Source organism: Natator depressus, chromosome 6 (assembly GCF_965152275.1).
Source record: "Natator depressus isolate rNatDep1 chromosome 6, rNatDep2.hap1, whole genome shotgun sequence".
Taxonomy (NCBI): Eukaryota; Metazoa; Chordata; order Testudines; family Cheloniidae; genus Natator; species Natator depressus.
This window is the reverse complement of record NC_134239.1, coordinates 108340294-108359507: the sequence shown is the minus strand read 5'-3', so window position 1 is coordinate 108359507 and position 19214 is coordinate 108340294. Positions and strand designations below refer to the sequence as shown.

Below are 19214 nucleotides of genomic sequence, written 5' to 3'. Positions count from 1 at the left end.
ACAAGAGGCTAAATCTCTTCTTTAAGTGCAAAATGGAACTCAGCCTTAACTATAGAGTCATGAAGAATAAAGAAGATATGCAACATTCTAAGCAATAGGAAGAATGATGGAAATAATATCATGTCCAAAATAAGACACCCAAAGATAACTCTATGGATTAATTTGTTTTCTTTTTATTCAAATTACCAACACAAAGAAGAGTGTGAAATTGCTCTGGGCACCATAACACTCTATTTGTAAATATACAACACAAACATGAATAAACAGACTCTCAAGACCAACAGCCGAAACAAACCTTAAAGATGGTACTGAAATGCTCTATAAAACTGAATACTATCAACTGTTTTGGACATAAAATCCTATTGACTTCTGTGGCGCAGGTTAAGGCCCTACAGTCCTGATCTTGCAAAGCACATGTGGAGTCCTTCTGAAATTAGTGGGACTCTGCACAGGCCTGGATCATTTTGGAGGACTGTGGCTCAAGAAAATACAGGCACAAGACTACTATTATAAATTAATGCATTTTAAAAGTAAACCACGGCCTTGACTGCAAAAGTTGGTGCCAGCCTTAACTCCATCAGCTCTGGTGATGGGCATATTACAAACGTCTCAGGCAAAGACATATGAATAAAGCTGTGCACACTATAGGTGATAGTGATGACATCAACTCTTGCATTTGAAACACAGAACCCTGCACTCAATCCAAGGTGGAAAAATAAAAGGATACATTATTTTTAAATAATTATATTTTATAATAGAAGTATTTATTTGTAATTCTAACCACATATTCTCTGATGGCTAAATCTTACTTGTCTGACTGAAGTGTGTCGTCCCATTGACTCCCAAAGCACTACCTGCGTGAGTAAAGATAAGGAGGACTTGGTGCTTAATGAATCAGATTTTATATATATTTAAAAAGCATTTCAGCTCACCTTGATTCCAACAGAGCTCAACAAGAGGGTGGTGGTTTTTAATGTTTTAAGAATTTAATATTTCATCAGTAGAGCCCTGCAAACCTGCAGATATCCTTGGACCATGTTTGCGGATTGCAGATGGATGTTTATCCAAATTTTATATCTGTGCAGCTCTCTATTTACCAGTTCAGAGACTGTGGTTGGGTTTTCATTTTATTTAGCTTCACTCTGTAAGTAGATGATTTGCTATTTGAATGAATACATATCATACACTAAGTCTTATTTTGTGTCAGGGCATTTAAATACATAAATATATATACACTATTTATATATTTACTTTTTTTAGACCCAGGTAGGTTACAAACATATATCATATGTACATACATTAATAGATATATATATCTCCAGTTTTGGCCACCATCACAGGCACCGACTTTTCAAAAGTGCCGGGGGGTGCTTGACCCCCGGCTCCAACCCAGACCCTGCCCCCACTTAGGGTGACCAGATGTCCCGATTTTATCGGGACAGTCCCGATATTTGGGGCTTTTTCTTATGTAGGCGCCAATTAACCCCCACCCCCGTCCCGATTTTTCACATTTGCTATCGGGTCAGCCTACCCCCACTCCACCCCTTCCCCCAATGTCCCACCTCTTCCGACCCCACCCTCGACCCGCCTCTTCCCGCCCCCACTTCACCCCGACCCACCTCTTCCCACCCAGTTCCAGCCCCTCCCCCGAATGCGTCGCGTCCTCACTCCTCCCTCCCAGCCTCCTGAATGCTGCGAAACAGCTGGTTGCGGTGGGTGGGAGGTGCAGGGAGGGAGGGGGAGACGCTGATCCATGGGGTCCAGGTGCTGGGGGATGGGGTGGGAGACAGCTGATGGGGGGCTGCCAGTGTGTGCTCAGCACCCACCATTTTTTCCCCGTGGGTGCTCCAGCCCTGAAGCACCCATGGAGTCAGCGCCTATGGCCAACACACTTTAAAACAAAAGATGTGGACAAATTGGAGAGAGTCCAGAGGACAGCAACAAAAATGCTAAAAGGTTTAGACCCCCCGAACTATGACGAAAGGTTAAAAAAAACTGGGCATGTTTAGTCTTGAGAAAAGAGGACTGAGGGGGGACCTGATAACAGTCTTCAAAAACGTTAAGGGTTGTTATAAGGGGGCTTGATCAGTTGCTCTCCACATCTACTGAAGAAAAGAGAAATAATGGGCTTAAGCTGCAGCAAGGGAGATTTAGCTTAGATATTAGAAAAAGCTTTCTAACTATCAGGGTAGTTAAGCACTAGAATAGGCTTCAAGGGAAGTTGTGGAATAGCTGTCATTGGAGGTTTTTAAAACCATCTTAGACAAACACCTGTCAGGAATAGTTGAGGTTTTCTTGGTCCTGCCTCAGCACAAAGGGGGCTGGACAAGGTGACCTCTCAAGGTCCGTTCCAGCCCTACATTTCTATGATTCTATGATATAGCAATATACATGGGTTAATATGGAGCTACAATATTACCAGTATCTGAATAAAGTTCTTTTTCATAGACTGAAATACTATAATGGAATTAATAGGGAGAGAACTAGCTTTGATATGCCAATGATGGCAGCAAACAAATTAGAGGCAAAAAGTGACGGGATGCTCCCCTTCCCATCTCTTTTTACTTTCTTTTTTCTAGTTAGTCCATAGCAAAATGTGGATATGTGGCTTAACTATCCTACAGTTCTGACCACCACATGTTTGAAATTCAGGTCTTTGTCTCATTAGAAAAAGGATTCTCCCCTTTCATTTCTGTGGCACATGCTCTCTTCTATTCTAGTTGATAGTCTCAAACAAAATGCTTCCTTAATTTAGAGTTAGATCACAGAATAATGCATCTGCAAAAAAGACTAAAAAAGTCTTTTTTTAATAAAAAGACTAACATAAACATAAACATAAACTAACATAAACATAACATAAAAAAGACTAGTTAAAAAAATCTGGAAATATTCAGTTAAAATGGGCATAAATATTCTGTAACACTGTAGTTCATTAAAATCAATTAACCAGAATACTGATATGTGAAAATTCATCTCACACATTCTGGCAGCAGTCTTTACTCTGACACACAAGACATATTTATCTTTTCAACATAATCATCACAATATAAAGACAACTTCTAAATAATCTATGTATATGTTTAAAGAGTTAGTATATCTTGTGAGTGAGAGTTAAAGTTGACACTAAAAGGCACAAGATGAATTTTCTTTCTCTCTCTCGTACACACAATTGACTATGTAAAAATATTTGGGAGAGATCTTTAGCTGGTCTAAATTGTTATAGCTCTATTGACTTCAATGGTGCTATGACAATTTATACCAGTTGAAGAAGAACCACCATATAATTGGTGATACGGATCTTAAATAATTAACAGAGGTCTGTAGAAAAGGAGATCCTTTTCCTTTGCACTTTAGGAGAAGATTTCTTCCGCATGGTGATCCTGAACTGCATGGAAGTAGAGATCTTTTGGGTTGAAAAATGATGTTATAAATGTAAAATATTATTATATTAACCTGAACACTGACCCTAATGTTAAGATAACTAAGAGCAGCAAGCTGCAGTCTTTTTTTAATTTTTGGTATAATTTAATATTTACCACTAAGCCTCCTTTTTACCCCCATTAGGCATCAACTGATAAAAAATAAATTTAGCCTGAAAGCTTAGATGATATTTTCAAAAACACGCAGTGTTAGCCTAACTCTTATTGACCTCCAGACTTAAACCAGCTCCAAGGACTTTTGAAAATCCTACTCTTAGAAGGCTTGGATGGAAGATACAAAATGACAACAGACTCCCTCATATTCATAAGAAAAATTCAAATTGCATACACTGGTTTATTTATGATGAAACACCAGCACCCGTGTCTTTAATGTGGACTAACTGGATTCACTCTGAAAGGGAACCCTGTTTTATTATTGCCAGATCTTGATATCTCCAGCCCAATCACATGTTGCAAGAACTGACGGAAGGACTGGATGAAAAGTTGCACTCACACAAGCCTGGTTATGTGCAGACAAAGTGTGAATAATTCTAGCAGTGTGATAGTTATAGAAAAATATTTTGCCCTCTGAACTTCCTGTCACTAGAAGTGTTCCATCTGGAGAAAATTCACAGCCCACTGCAAATCCTTCCACCTGTAAAGAGTCAAGAATAAGAGTAAATCAATATGCTAATTAGGGAAATTTAATGTAACCTCCTGAAAATGCATTAATGTACTAAAAATGTCTCTTTTACACAATATGCTCTAATTATTTCCCCAAGTGTTTATTAAGACAGACTTACTACGACTTTGAATTGTTAGCACGAGTCAATCAATAATTGGTGAAGCTATTAACAATTCACAAAGTCTTCCATTATTTTAATCTCCATTGTCTTCATAATGTGTATCGTTCTAAATTAACTACATTACAGGAAATCAGACAGGAAAAGAAGCAAGTCAATTAATATCTACCCTGGTTTATAAATCAACAGTATCAGCAGACACATTAACGGAAGAGAAATTGGTTATATTACTTATAGCCTTGAATACTTTAAGTTTCCGGTGAAGAATACTACCTTATGCCCTTCATATCTTTTCTTTTTGTTGATTCTATATGGTCGCTGGATAGAAAATAATGCCATGTAGTTTCCATTTGTTTGAGCAACAAATGCAGGTTCTCTAGGGTGCAGAGTCAGACTCGGACAGGTATAACGCTCCTAAAAAATAGTTGAGAAGATTGACATTCCTATATTTTTGTTGCCTGAAATACAGTCTTGTTCAAATTAATCAGGCAATCTTTTGTAGATCTAACATATCTGAATGATTAGAAGATGTGTGAGAACTGAAGTATTTTAGATATGTAACCATGAAGAAACTTAAAAGGAATCCATGCCCACTTTGCTCAACACATTCTCCTGAAAGTTCACACCGGGCAAATATTAAATCTGGTATCTACCCTAATTAGCTGGGCTGAGCAGATGCATAGGGAAGGAATATTCCCTTTCTCCCCTTTAAAAAGGCAGTTTCAGCCCAAAAGCACTCAAACAGCTTCTGGGGTCTGAGGAAGACTAAAGGTTCCATGTAGCAGTGGGTAGTCTAGTCCTACTCCCACCCTCCTTCCACAGTCCAAGTTTAACTCCCTAAACCCTCCCAGTTCTGCTGCCAGAGAATCTACTCTGGTTACAGAGGCAGGGGCAAGATTTACCCCTTAGTACGAAATACCTCTTTGTTGCTATTTGTATCATGAAGAAAACAGTTTGTTAATTACAACTGATCTTTCTAAGCCTACTGACGTCAGAAGTCACAAATGATGTCACTTTTCAACACGACTATTTTCAGTTCAAAATGTTCAGCTGTAGGAAGAGATGGAGACTAAGGAGGTGACTTTTGGATCCACATTAGCCTTAGGCCAGTGTTTAGAATTGTGAATGATGGTAACTTTATGAGCCAAATCCAAACCAAAGTGAGAAAAAGGGCCTCCTCTGATTTCATAATCAAGCCAAAGTCACAGGGGCAGGTTGAGATCCGGGGATACAAATACAAACTTCCCACCCCTGAAATTCTAAGGAGGAGGGTGATTGGAATAGAGGTTCTGATTTTAGCTCATCTCTAGTTCTAATGTACAACTTTATGTTTCAATATAAATCACAGTTTATGCACAGTGAAAACATCTGAGATTATTGCGTTGGGCAAAAGGAATGCTATGCTCTTTCAAATGTTGGACAGCAAAAAGATAAATAAAAGCTTAAAGGTAAATTTACAAATGAGAAATGGTGAAGTATTACTAACAAGTAGAAGATGGGACAAGAGGAAAAAAGTCTTAGGGGACTGAGGACTTGTCTACATGGAGATTTAGTGCATGGCAAGCCAGGGTGTCAATCTGCAGTGCACCAGCTTGCTGTGCACCAACTGGCCATGTGGACCCTCCTACCAAGCACTAGAAGTTCCACAGTTCTGCACTATGGGACTTCCAGTGTACAGTAGCAGGATCCACACAACCAGTTAGTGTACAGCAACCAGGCGCGCTACAGATTTAAACCAGGCTTACCACACACTAAATCTCCACATAGACAAACCCTCGGTTAAGTAAAGAGTATTAGAGAGAGGAAACACAAAAGAAAGGCACAGGGAGAAAAACTTAAGCAATCTTGGGAAATGATAGTAAAACAGGATAGAACGGGCACAAGAGATGTAGGAGTGAAAAATGAGAACCCCGTTTCCAGTCAAATTTTGGGGGAAAGTTTGATCAAAAAGGGTTCAGCTATTTTGCAGAACAAAGTAAATTAAAAATAGATAGTTTGGCCTATTTAATGTGTATTCATGAGTAGTGAGATGATGTGTTTTTCATCCGCATTCTAGCATAGTAGTAAGTCCAGACCCTCCCATCTTGAAGGTTAGAAATTGAATATTACAAAACTAAGAGTACTTATTTCCCATATTAAAGAGTGAAGTAACTGCCGCATTCAGTGATGCTCTATTTCCAAAAGAATTGTCTTGTTTAAACTTCTCAGTATACTGAACATGCCTGCTTTGCAGTTTGTTTATTCACTGAAGCGTTTTCTTTCCAGAGAAAAAAACTAGCATGCTGTCAAACTGCATACCCAGGATGTGTGCTGCTCCAAAACTGAACAAAGACATCATTGTGGAAATTAGAGATACAAGTGTCTTACTAGATCATCCACTCCGTCTTGTTGCCAGTACAGTTCTTTCCAGTAAAAAAGTAGAACTACCTGAACCCAATTCACTCATGCATTCTTTAACTTACATGAGCGATTAGGCTGGGATTTTCAAAGGAGCCTAAGGGAGCAAGGACTAACTCACTAACTGTCCTGTGAAGCTGCCAGCCTTTCCTGATAATTCAGCATGTAAACGAATTATTTGGTTGGACCGCTACATATTGTAAGGAATGTTACACCTGTGTTTGCTAAAGTAATTTTTTTGCCAGCACCATTTTGCCTCTGCTATTTCCTTTGCTGTGTATTTACATGAATATACCATGCTATTGCTCAAATCCTTCACCTGTGATCATCCCAAATACATCACTTCTGCTGTCCTGGGAAAGGTACTGGAGCGGGAAAGGTGATACTATAACAAATACTTTGCTAAACAGTTGGCAGGACACACTGACATTTCTACCTGTGTACCTGCCTAAACCTAGCTCATATGTCAGTGAATAGGCAGTGAAACGGAAATACTTTTCCAAGGAGGGCACCCACAATTCTCTAGGTCACTTCACACTTATAGTTACAGAGAATAAGTAAGGGTTGCTAAAATAGAAAAACAGTTCTTGCTTTTTAGTAAGCAGCATTTTACAAATCACAGTAACATTATAATGGCTTATTTCAAATCATACAGAAGTACTGTAATTTAATATAAGCTGCACGCATCCCTACTTGCAGCAAAACTGATCAATAACTCACAGCGGTTTAGGAAAAATCAAAAGCTTTTTACTCTGCTCACAATGTAATATACTAAATCAGCATTCTAATAATAGTAAGTGTTAACCTTACATGAAAAATCTGATTGGAAATTTTTGCAGCGCTGTGGAAATCCCATGCAATGATCGTACGGTCAGCTGAGTCCCGGCTTACTGCATCCGTGCTTGTAAGAAATTCTTTTCCTTCAGGAAGGAAGAGGACATCCAAGGTCTGTTGTACTGCTGCTTTGTAGACTTTTATCACCTATGAAACAAGAACACCCATTATGTTGGGACAGATTATATTTCACAATGTAAATGAGGTCATTTGAAGTGGTGACAAGTGTATTATCATAACAAACTCATGTATTTCATTAAAACAGTGGGTCCCCAAACTGTAGGGCACGCCCCCCCACGTGGGGGACGGACTGAGGAATGTTTGGGGGGGTGCACGGTGGGGCCTGGGCCAGCCCCCCATGAGGGGCAGGGTGGGAGCACCACCCAACCCCAACTCCACTCCATCCCCTGCTCCACCGCCAGCCCAGCTCTGCCCTCATTCCCTCTCCGCCCCCAGACCAGCTCCACCTGTAGCCCCAGCTCCACCCCCACCCCAGTTCTGCCTCCCAGCTCTGCCTTCAGCCCAAGCACCTCTGCTGAGGAAGCCTTGGCTGTGCAATAATGGAGGGGAAGCATGGATAGGTTCCATTACTGGTAGTGGGGGGGCAGGACAGGAAAAGTTTGGGCACCGCTGCATTAAAGCCACATAAAGCATATTTTTAAATATAGATAAATGATTAATAGAGTAGCACACTAGTATTTTTAAATGGTGCAGTATTACATCTATTTTACCAAAGAAGCATTGTTATAACGTCACATGATATTTATTTAATGACACACAGCGGGAAATTAAACAATATATAAAAGGAAGTATTATTTCACTATTTTCTTCTTATAAACTTCTATCCAACACCTTAAGAAATTAGCCTCTTTGTCATGGCAACAAGAATACAGGGACACTTGTTAGCACCACTTTATGCACTACTTTATTTTATAAATTAATGTTAAATTCCATATCATTAGCTACTGAATCAAAGAGTATTCAGGAGCTGGAGCTGTGGAATCCGACACTAGTCCAGAGGGCCAAGAACCTCTCAAAGCTGGCCCAACCACTCCCTCTTCCAAGAAGCAGCGTCTGTGACTCCACCTACCAACTACCATATATGGTAGCCAGGGAGTTCACAGCTGGCATCGAAAGAAACAGCGCCTTCCAAGGAACAGGTTGAACTGCTCCCCAAATAAGTGATTTCTGTGGAGACTGATGAGTCCTATGGAGAGAGTGAGGCTGACAGCTGTCAGTTAAGACAAGGAAATAACCCACTGGGGTAAAAATACTCCGGGTCCCCTCCTTCCACCCTTCTCCCTTTTGATTCCCTGGGACCAACTGTTGTGAAGGTTAGTCAGTCCAGTGCAGAACCAGTATACATGAAAGTGAACAGCTCCTATGACCTTTAGTGCATCTTGACATAGGCCCACGATTTGATCCACAGTATTAAAACAAAAAAAACGAGGAGTACTTGTGGCACCTTAGAGACTAACAAATTTATTTGGGCATAAGCTTTTGTGGGCTAAAACCCACAAGTGATATGCCCAAATAAATTTGTTAGTCTCTAAGGTGCCACAAGTACTCCTCGTATTTTCTGCTGATACAGACTAACACAGCTACCACTCTGAAACCTGTCACCATGCAAAGTATTAAAACAGGAATTATTCTCAATCCATTGGTGGGACATAGACTGGTGTCTACCTCACACCAATAATATTGTGTATATATGTAGCTAAACTGTTTTAAATGTATTACATATGCCCAAAGGCTGCTGCTGCTATGAGAGTGTAATGAATTTCTACACAAGCAAACATCATGGATTGTGTGATCAGAGCACTATTTTGTACTGAAACCCACAGAAAAAATTATTTAAAAAATCCAATACAACAGTACTATTTCCAGAGTTCTTGGATATGATGCATGAGAGACCTAATTTAAATGAAAATGGATTTATGAGGAACAAAGGGATACCTTTTTAATTGCTCTTGGGAACTTTATGTGCATCTCTGAAGGCAGTGCACTGAAGAGTTATCCTAAGCCTTTAACCTCCACTAGTCTCATGCTACTGTTCCTTGCTTGTTCCTGAAAGGTATGTGGTAGACTCTAGACGAATAGTCCCATTGCTTTGGAGTAAGACTTTCATCCAAAGGTCCTCAATCCAACAGCACAGCAGCTTGAAGACTACTTACTTCATAGCAAGAAAGGAAATACCTGTATCTTTCAGAACTGCGACAACTGAACTGAAAAGTAAAATATACCTTGAAAAAATAATTACAACACTGATTATGTTCTGTGAGGAAAGAAATATATCAGGAGCCATGCTATGCATCTGTGAGATATGGAATTGATTTTCCATTTACAGAAAGATTGTTTTTTCTCACTTCCAAGACAAAATCTATATCAAAGAAGTCCAATAGTTAGTTATTGCATAATTTTGTTAATCTTCAAATTTTTCAGCTTATCTTAGCTATCTAGAAACAATTTCTGACCATAATGACAGTCAGTGGGATAGTTTGCCTATGAGGTAGTTAAGGCAAACTCATTAGAGGTGCTCCAGCAGAAATGAGAAGCACAGTAAAGGTATCTAGAAACCTGTCTCCAGCTGCAGGGAAGTTTTGTAGAGTCAGAAACCTACAAAAAATACTCCATTACAATGCATTACTCCTATATGCCACCTCTCTCTTGCTTTTTCATACCATTATAATGCATTGTTATGAAAAGCAAGAGAGGTGATATATGGAATTAGCCATCAAGTGTGAAACAGTTGGACTCTATGGTACCACAGGTTTGAATCCAGGCAGGGTCTTCTCAACTCCTTCTCCTTCTGTGGCTAAGTTGAACACTGTGGGTGGCTCTTTCATTGAGGTCTAGGTCTGCTCTTTGTTGACCTTAAAGATATGTGGTACTGTTCACAAGGGTTTGCTGCTGTGTCTTTGCCCAAATTTTCCCTCCTTCACTCTTGAACTGGTTGGCTGATTGAAATGAACAATATAAATGTAAATGTATAATTTAAAAACTGAAAAACATAATGTAGAATCCTTTGTGCTAATACAAGAAGTTGGACTAGATGGCCCAGGGAGGCGCCTTCCAATCCTATCAGCTGTGAAAATCTGCTATGACCCATTAACCATATTTATGGCTTATTAAAACAATTTCAAAAACTACTATAGAATAATATTAGGGGGCTGACTCATAAAACCAAGGAAATTCAGAATGAAGGATGGAATGGGTCTCAAAACAAAGGAAGTATCTTATTTCATTCTTAACTAATCCCACTAAACCTCTGAGTCAAGAATACAGTTAGACATAAAGCAACTAAAGCAGATTTTGAGTAAGATCCTTATTGTCATCTTAACTTTGAATATTTTTGTAATAATAGACAGCAAAACTACTGCCCTGGCTGCTCAGAGAACGATGCCCCAATTGAAAATTTAGAATGACAGCAGTGACTCAACTGATTAGCCCCTGTATTGCTCCCAGATGGTGTAGGTCAACCAACACACATGCTTTGTTTCCTTTGATATTGAACATCTAAAAACAAGGATTTTAAAATGTTCGAAAATAATGTGATGAGTATTAATCAAGTCCTCCAGCTAAACCATCTCTGACCACATTTTAAACAAACTAGTGAAAATCAAGTATACGCAGAATAAAACTGCCTCCATCTGAAAAACTATGAGACTGCCTGGATACTTGTCATCTCATTACATACAGATATGTGAGCAGTTACTCCAATTGTTCACATGCTTTGCCTGTCTCATCAGTTTGGAAATGTAATGCTTGCAATCAGTTGTAGACCCTTGGTCGTGCAGGTAGTGCCCACACATTGTAATAAAATCAACAAGATGTAAGCCTGAAGTCTGCGAAATTTACATAATTTTCAGCAATCTGCTTGCCTTTTTAGATGGCAAAAAAGTAAGAGTGTTCCCTTCAAACTTAAATTCCTAGGAATCTTGCACAATAGAAAAAACAATTAGACTTTTTAAAGCCCAAAGTGATAATTGTATATATAGCCTTTGCTTTATAATTCTGTGAAAACTATACCTGGATAACTCTGTACAGTGTTACAAAGGAAGGTAAACTGTTAGGAGTAAAAAAAAACGAACAAACAAACCATTTTTCAGAACTCCTATATCCTATAGCTGTCTTTTGAATGAGAAATGATAAATATAAGGAATCTCAAGGGCTTGCAGCAAAACTGGGAATGATTTAAACTAAGGGAAAATCATGTAACAAAAAAATCAAGATGCTATTAATGCAAAAGGGGCGCTCTAACATCCAGATAGAACAGGAAATGGATGAGATGGTTACCTAGCAACAGGAATCATTAAAGAGGAGTCAAATTCTAACCATGACAGTTGGAAAGATCAGAGGATGGAGATGTACAAAACAGAGACATGGAAGGAGAGAGGCTGCATGGAAGGACAAAGGCTAACGCAGTGTAGAAGGGGACAATGAATGAAAATCTTAAATAGTAATCCAAAGAGGCAGTTTTCTATATTTTTTTTAAAAGTGTTTTAAGCTTAAATCCATACACATTTCGGTCCTCAGCAACACAATGTTTGTTTGAAGCCTTTGTAATGTACATATATACATATTTACACAGAACATAAGTACAGCATCCTCCAGAGGAGCCACATGGAATTTTCTTTACATACTTTTTGGGACTCATACAGTAAGATAGCATCACTTTAATGATGAGAAAGGTCAAAAAGTGGGGAAATAATTAAAATGGACATATTTGTAAATCTAGGCAAAAATTAGTTTACACTCCTATTAATTAATTGTTAATCAGTTTTTACATGTTCATTGGTGAATGTTAAAAACAGATGCATCTGTATGTTGCTTAATGACAAATGCAATTTGATATCTCCTGTTTTACATGGCTCTTCAAACTGGATTTGCGAAAGCAAAATCTCTTGCTACAGAGCTAACTTCTTTTCCAGCATTGTAATCTTAGGTATCTGCTTCAGAAAGAAATAGAGCAATTGCCATATTGCTTTTGTCTGTCAATTTATTCTGAAGTGGACACATATTTTCTATTTGACCCCTTTATCTTTTAACTTCTATTCTATATAGAATAATCCACAAAAGCACTACATTGTGTATCAGCTATGATTGATCTATACATAACATACATAACGGAAAGCTACAAAAGGAAAGAGATGAAAAATTAAGGTATCTAACAATACATACCTTCTCTCTTCCCAGAGGGACACACCTCACCATTAAAACAATCACCATAAACCATATACCACCACCTTAAGTGTGCCCTGCTAAAGTTGTCTGTGTTTCAGCTCCCTTTCCCAACTCATCATGCTACTGCTGCAAACAGACCAGATTTTCCCCTCCTCTTCACACTGTTCTGGGAAATCACATTCATTCATCTTTGGGGACAAATGCCACGCCAAAATTCATTCCGCAGGAACTCTCTCCCACTCCTGTAATCTCCCCCAACATGCCCTATATCCGAGGCAGGGGGTAGTTGGCATAAGAGCAGGCTACACTGCTTTACATCAGCTGGGAGCTTTCCTATGGCAGGGGAATTCTCGGTTGACCAGTCAGGGCCAGTTTCAACTATTTTAAATGGCTTGAACAATAAATAGTGGCCAGAAAAGGGGGAGGCAATCTGGATTTACATCTCACTGAGCAACAGGTTAGTGCCTCACATCAAAATGATTTCACTTACTAACACAGAGAAAGGACATTACCCTCTTCACCCAGATTAAAAAATATCAAACCAAAGAGTGAAATTATGCAATATAGGATATAGTAATATACAAAATATGCATGTAATTTTTTATAAGACAGACTACAAAGACAAATGTAATAAAAAGCTGCTTTTTTACTTTAAGAAGTGTTGTTCAATCACTAGAACCAATGAAGTAATATTTTGGTTTGTAATTGGGATCAAGGTATATATACATTTCAATTTCATTTTGCAAACATCTTTTGCAAAAGTAAATAACTGCAATATCATTGCTATGATGAGCACTCATAATTAAACTTGTTTTGTTCTAATTTAGACCATTAATTTATGACATGCTCAAGGATGCCAGTTTAGGCAAAATAACGAGGAGTCCGGTGGCACCTTAAAGACTAACAGATTTATTTGGGCATAAGCTTTTGTGGCTGAGAAGTGGGTTTTTTACCCACAAAAGCTTATGCCCAAATAATGTTAGTCTTTAAGGTGCCACCGGACACCTCATTGTTTAGGCAAAATGTCAGTTAGCCTACCCTGCTATGTGTCATTTGTTAATTAAAGCTTTTGCTGCTTTTCCATGTGCAGGTTTATTATACACAAGCCTTTGAAAATGTACAGTCCACTAGCACAGTCTCAACATTTCCGGACAAAAGAGAGCTGCATTCAAAGGCAGTCATAATGGCTTCTGATGTCAACAAAATCTAGCATAATGAAAATCCTTTACAAAGGCAGAGTTCAGGCATTCTTCAAGAAAAGTAATTTAAGCAAATGAAAGCAGTTTCAAATAGATTCTAATGGTCTTGGTAATATGAATAGCATTTAGTAAAGCTAAATTTAAGAGATTTATTTTTCTACTGATGGTCCATAGCATTTCTTTGCATGAAGTACATGCAGTGTATGACATATAGTGATATTTGATTTTTTAAAAGCCCAAGAAGCCTCAAGTAAAGTGAACTGCATGTCATGCCCCACACCTTGACCCCAGAGTGGCCACCACAGCATACATGCATTTCACATTCATAAAGTCTTATTACTCAGGATTTATGTAAGCGATGAGGAAGAAGAATGGTTCTGTGGTTAAGTCATTGTTCTTAGGAGAGATCTGGGTTCAAATCCTAGCACTACCACAGCCTCCTTGGGTGAGTCACTTAATGATTACTCTCTCTGTTCCTCAATTCACCTCTTGTAAAAAAGGGAAATTAGTTTTTTCAACTCTTTGTTTTGTCCATTTAGACTGTAAGCAGTTTGGGAAAATGACTGTTTTTAATTAGCGTATGTATATTGCCCAGCACAATGTGGCCCTAATCTCAGTTGAGACTTCTAGATGCTACTCATACAAACAAGAAACTGCATTTCAGCATAAAAGAAAGTTAATTTGCACAGTATAGGCGCGTTTGTGTCAAATGATTAAGTATAAATGAAATGCTACCTCAGTACATTTTAAATGATATATTCTCATAATGTGAAATGTTTCATTTCAATCATATGCTATACCAACATTAAATTTTCCTATGTTTTGTTGTGACTGCAAAATCCTATTTGCCTTATTAACCTTTCATCACATTTAAGACCAGAATGGAGCACTTTATAAGAGCAAATGAACAAATGACAAATCCATTTATTTTTCTGTTCTCAATCGAACGCATTTTAATGGCAATTTTAATTACTGAAACAGATGGTAATGTCACGGACAGAAAGGTCAGAAACTCTATAGCTTTATCTTCCACAAAAATATGTTCCTTTGGGTTAGAGTACGACACCATGAATCCAGGGTGGGTTTTCCTGTATGCCACTGAAGATACATTATTTTCTCTTTTCTGTTCTGATCAGGCACTCTTTGCTGCTGTTCTTAATTCTCTTCTGTTTTGAAAGACAAAATCTTGACTACTGAGGCATTTTAAAAAATGTGCAGATGTTGATAAAATGTTGAATGCTTAATCTGACATTCACCGTGAAATGTTTGAAGGTTACAGAGACAAAGAAAAAACGGACAAACTTCAAGTTGGTTGAGACACTATAAAGATCCTGAAATGGCATGTTTTAAGCATTGTCTTTGGAAAGGCTAATGAAACTGGTGGAGAAAGAATATTTTTATTTCCCTGTTAATGATGCATTACAGAATGCTGTAACCTTCGGAGGACCCATTAAGCAACATTTCATTATGCATTTTTACAAGTTATATCTTAAGACGTTAATAACTAAGGGCTTGTTTACACAAGGAGTTATTCAGGAACAGCTACTGAATAACTCCATATGTAGACAAGCCCTAAGATTCTGATCCCGCAAGCTACTCCACCATATTTGCCCTCCCTTTTCCTAGTAAACAGTTCAGTGCTGTGCAGGCACCTTTTGTACCCAATACAAACATGTATTTTCATATGCAGAAAGGATCACTGGGTACATTAAGACACTTATACACAAATACTACTATGGATTAGCAAATGCCCCTGCTTCATCTTCCTTTGAAGATCTTACCCACAGAATCAGTAAGGATTTATGTCACTGAAAGAGGAATAATCTTTGGGTTTTTCCCCCCAAAGTATCACATAGATAAAAGTAAGTACAAACATCTCTACCAGTTTATACAGGCTCCTAACTACACACTTATTAAAATGAATATGGTTCATCATAAAGCAGTTGTACAAGAATGTTTCCAAGGAAACTGCACTGCATTTGCACGTTATAAATTTATTAGCTTTTAACAGTCCTTTAATGAGATTCAAACACTGAGAACTGTAATAACAATATGCTATGAATAATCTCTCTCTCTTGCACATATAGCTATAGATTATTTGACTTAAGCTTCAAAAGTGTAACTATGTATTATTTTATAGAAGCAAAGACTAAAGAAATAGAAAAGAAAATCTCTATTGTTATTCCGTCCATACCTGTGCTAATGGGGAATTGTTCCCATTGTTCCATAGATTTTCTAGTATTGTGTTCAGTCTAGTTTTAAAAGTCCCAAACATTACTGATTCCACCATCTCTCTACAGAGACTATTCTACAGCCTAGAACATTTCACCATCAGAAAGAGTTTTTGGATTATATATTTCAACCTAAATATTCCCTCTGAATTTCATCCCTTTAACTCTAGTTACGCTCCTATATACTGTAAGAACATGAGGATATATACATTATACAAAATGCAGGGCTAGATTATGACTAGTGCTTATGTGGCCATGCAGGGAAGCAGGACTGATGAAGGATTCCACCTCCTCACTGCAAGGCTAGATAAAGCTTGGCTGGTGTTGTGGGAGCATGAAGGCTCTATACCAGATACCACGCAGTTGCTCCCAGAGGAATGTAAGTAGACAAAGCCAAGGCACTAACCCACATTCACAGGCTATGTGTACACTTAAGGCAGCGTATAGAGTACAGACACTACACGCCACCTAGCATGGGTATAAAGAGCAGTACAGATGGTGAAGAATGGCTTAGGCAAGTAGAGTAAAGGGATGCCATAACCTTTAAGGTAAGTACTGTGCATGGCTCTCTACATGCCCCAGGCAGTGCCTTCCACATTTACACTGCTATTTTTAGCAGTGTAGTGTCCCCAATGCTTCCCTGCTGCTGAAGCCTTTCCTCTCTGCCCCCCCACTGCCAGAGCCTTTCACTGCAATGCATAGCTACACACCACAGCGTGAACTCAGGCTGCTTTTCATTGCAGTGTGTTGCTGCATGTACCCTACATGCCACCACAAGTGTGGACGATAGGGTTGCCAACTCTGACTGAAGCTATTCCAGGAGGTTTTTTTTTTCCCAACATGACATAATGTCATTTTCTTAAAAAATCCTATTAAAATCTCATGGATTGCTTTCAATCGTCGCCAGGAGATGGATGCCAATTCTGGGAGACTCCAGGCCAATCCTGGAGGGTTGGCAACCCTAGTGGACAAGGCCACACGCTAGTCAGCAGAGTTAGTTGGCAACATTAGGGGGAAATATGCTACACCTTTTAAATGAATGTAACAAATTATTCCACTTCCTATGGAGCCAGGGAGCCCTGAAAGAACTCTGACTTTCTGACCCCGCGATGGTGCACTGATACACCATCATAGTTCGGGACTCAATGCAAGCTATCCCACAATTGTTAAGTAATTCAATTGACCTATTAACTACATGAGGCTTCTCACAAATTCACTGAATTTCAGTTTACTTAAGAGAACTTCAGAATTCTTATAAATGTGCCACTGTGGCACTTCCCAGAGTACCCAGGGTTGTGAGGTAATTCGCTATCACTTCCCTTTAGCATAAGGAAGCCTTGTCTGTGTCCTCCATGGGTCAACTCCCCAACTCCTCCAGCCGTGGGCAACAGAAGCCTACGCGGGCCTTGCTCTCTCTCTCTACAGGTTAGTGATAGGCACACTCCAGCCCCTGAGCCCTCCGACCGTCTCTCTGAAGTGTCCAGCCACAATCCACTGGACATTCACAGTATTCACAGAGTCACTGCTTCAAAAGAGGCAGTACACCCCAGCTGAGCAGTTTCACCTCAGATCACCATTCCGCTTGACACACAGCACTTAGATATGTTTATAGTGCAAAAAACTAAACATTTATTTAACAAACTATAGAGATTCAAGTTGTAAGTAGAAGAATTATTGGAAACAAATGGTTACATATACAATAAAATCATAACACTCAATCCAGAAACTCAACTTACTTAACTTGATACTTTCATGTCTTATAGAGCAACGCTCACCTAAAGTCCTTCCAGTGTTTTACAGCCAAGCTTAGCTGGGATGTTCTGTTCATGAGACAAGTCACACTGTCAGCTTGCCTCCTCAGTGAAATATCCTGGATGTCTGCAACCCCAGATATATCAGAACAATCTATTGTTCTTATGAATAAACAGGGCGCCTCCCTGCCAGTTGTTCTTTTCCTGTGTACGCTTTTGTAGATTTTGCAATCTCTTAATCAGCATCTGGCTCAGTATGCAAATAGGCATACAATGTGAGGCACACAATTCACAATGGCCATACAGAAAGATAAACATTTCTTAGAATTTAAAGATAAGGGAGAAATTACAGAAAACAAAATAGAGACACCAAGTAAATGCAAAATATCTTTTATTGGACCAACTTCTGTTGATAAGCGAAACAAGTCTCTCTCACTAACAGAAATTGATCAAATAAAAGATATTATCTCACCCACCTGGTCTCTCTAATATCCTCGGACTGATACAGCTACAACTACACTGCAGAAAACAAAATACAGTTATTTGATCATTCTTGCGAAGTCTAAACAAATACACTTGCACTTAATTGGGCCCAGGGAAGTTCTTGGGGTGTTGTTTAGGAATTACTTTTTGGGATTAAGAAGTGACTTCCTGACTCTACAACAAGTGTGTAGCTTTTGCTTAGAGGTGGGTGGGGATTCTCCTACCTGACAATGTATAAAGTTGTTGTTACTTATCAAGTGAAACCAATGTGTGTAAATAAATTCCTCAGCTCAGTCTGACCATTCACAATGGCTGGTCTCTCGAGATAGGTGGAAACTTCAGCTCAGTTGAAAGTAGTGTTAGTTGAAAGTGGTATTACAACTCTAGTCTTGTTCTGATATTATCACTGTGTTCCCTCAGGAACCTAAAAGAAAAAGATTTAACCCAGGTGTGAGAAGTCTGCTGTTGAGAATAAAAGGGGCCCTTGGAGCCGAGCCAAAGTACCCAGGTCTCACTCCCTTATTCTATCCAAGTGTTTCCTGCCTGTGAAATGGATCAGTGATGATATCAAGTTTTAGTCAGTGTAAATAGGTGGACCATTGAACATCGAGTATGCTTCCTATAAGGAGATGAGGCAATCCAACTGGCATGTGAGCTGGGCTTCTTGAATCGCCTTTTCATAGCCAAGTAAAGAAACAGGAAGCCTAATGGTTTTATATTTTAAATTCTCTTTGGATTACTGTATGTTTGTGGGGGAGAGGGGGTTTCTGGACCTTCTGTTCTGGCAGCTTCAGCTCTGAGGTCTTTGCAAAGCTCCTGTGGGGCCTGTGACATGATGTTCACCCCACGCTAGCCCAAAAAGGGTTAGTCTGGCTTAGAAGGGGTTATGTAACCTCTAGGTCACATCTGAAGG

The 19214-nt window shown here is 39.0% G+C and overlaps 1 protein-coding gene across 2 annotated transcripts in view; it reads right to left on the bottom strand.

Annotated features, from left to right (window-relative positions):
* Nucleotides 1-1670: 1670 nt before the first annotated feature.
* WDR25 (WD repeat domain 25) overlaps nucleotides 1671-19214 on the bottom strand; it is a 120635-nt gene continuing 103091 nt past the window's right edge. For both annotated transcript variants that reach the window (XM_074957171.1, XM_074957170.1), the window contains exons 5-7: nucleotides 7430-7600; nucleotides 4496-4636; nucleotides 1671-4074 (exon numbers count right to left, since the gene is read on the bottom strand). In XM_074957171.1, coding sequence (XP_074813272.1) covers nucleotides 3853-4074; nucleotides 4496-4636; nucleotides 7430-7600 — 534 coding nt within the window. In that variant the 3' untranslated portion in view covers nucleotides 1671-3852. The remainder of the gene's footprint in view (nucleotides 4075-4495; nucleotides 4637-7429; nucleotides 7601-19214) is intronic.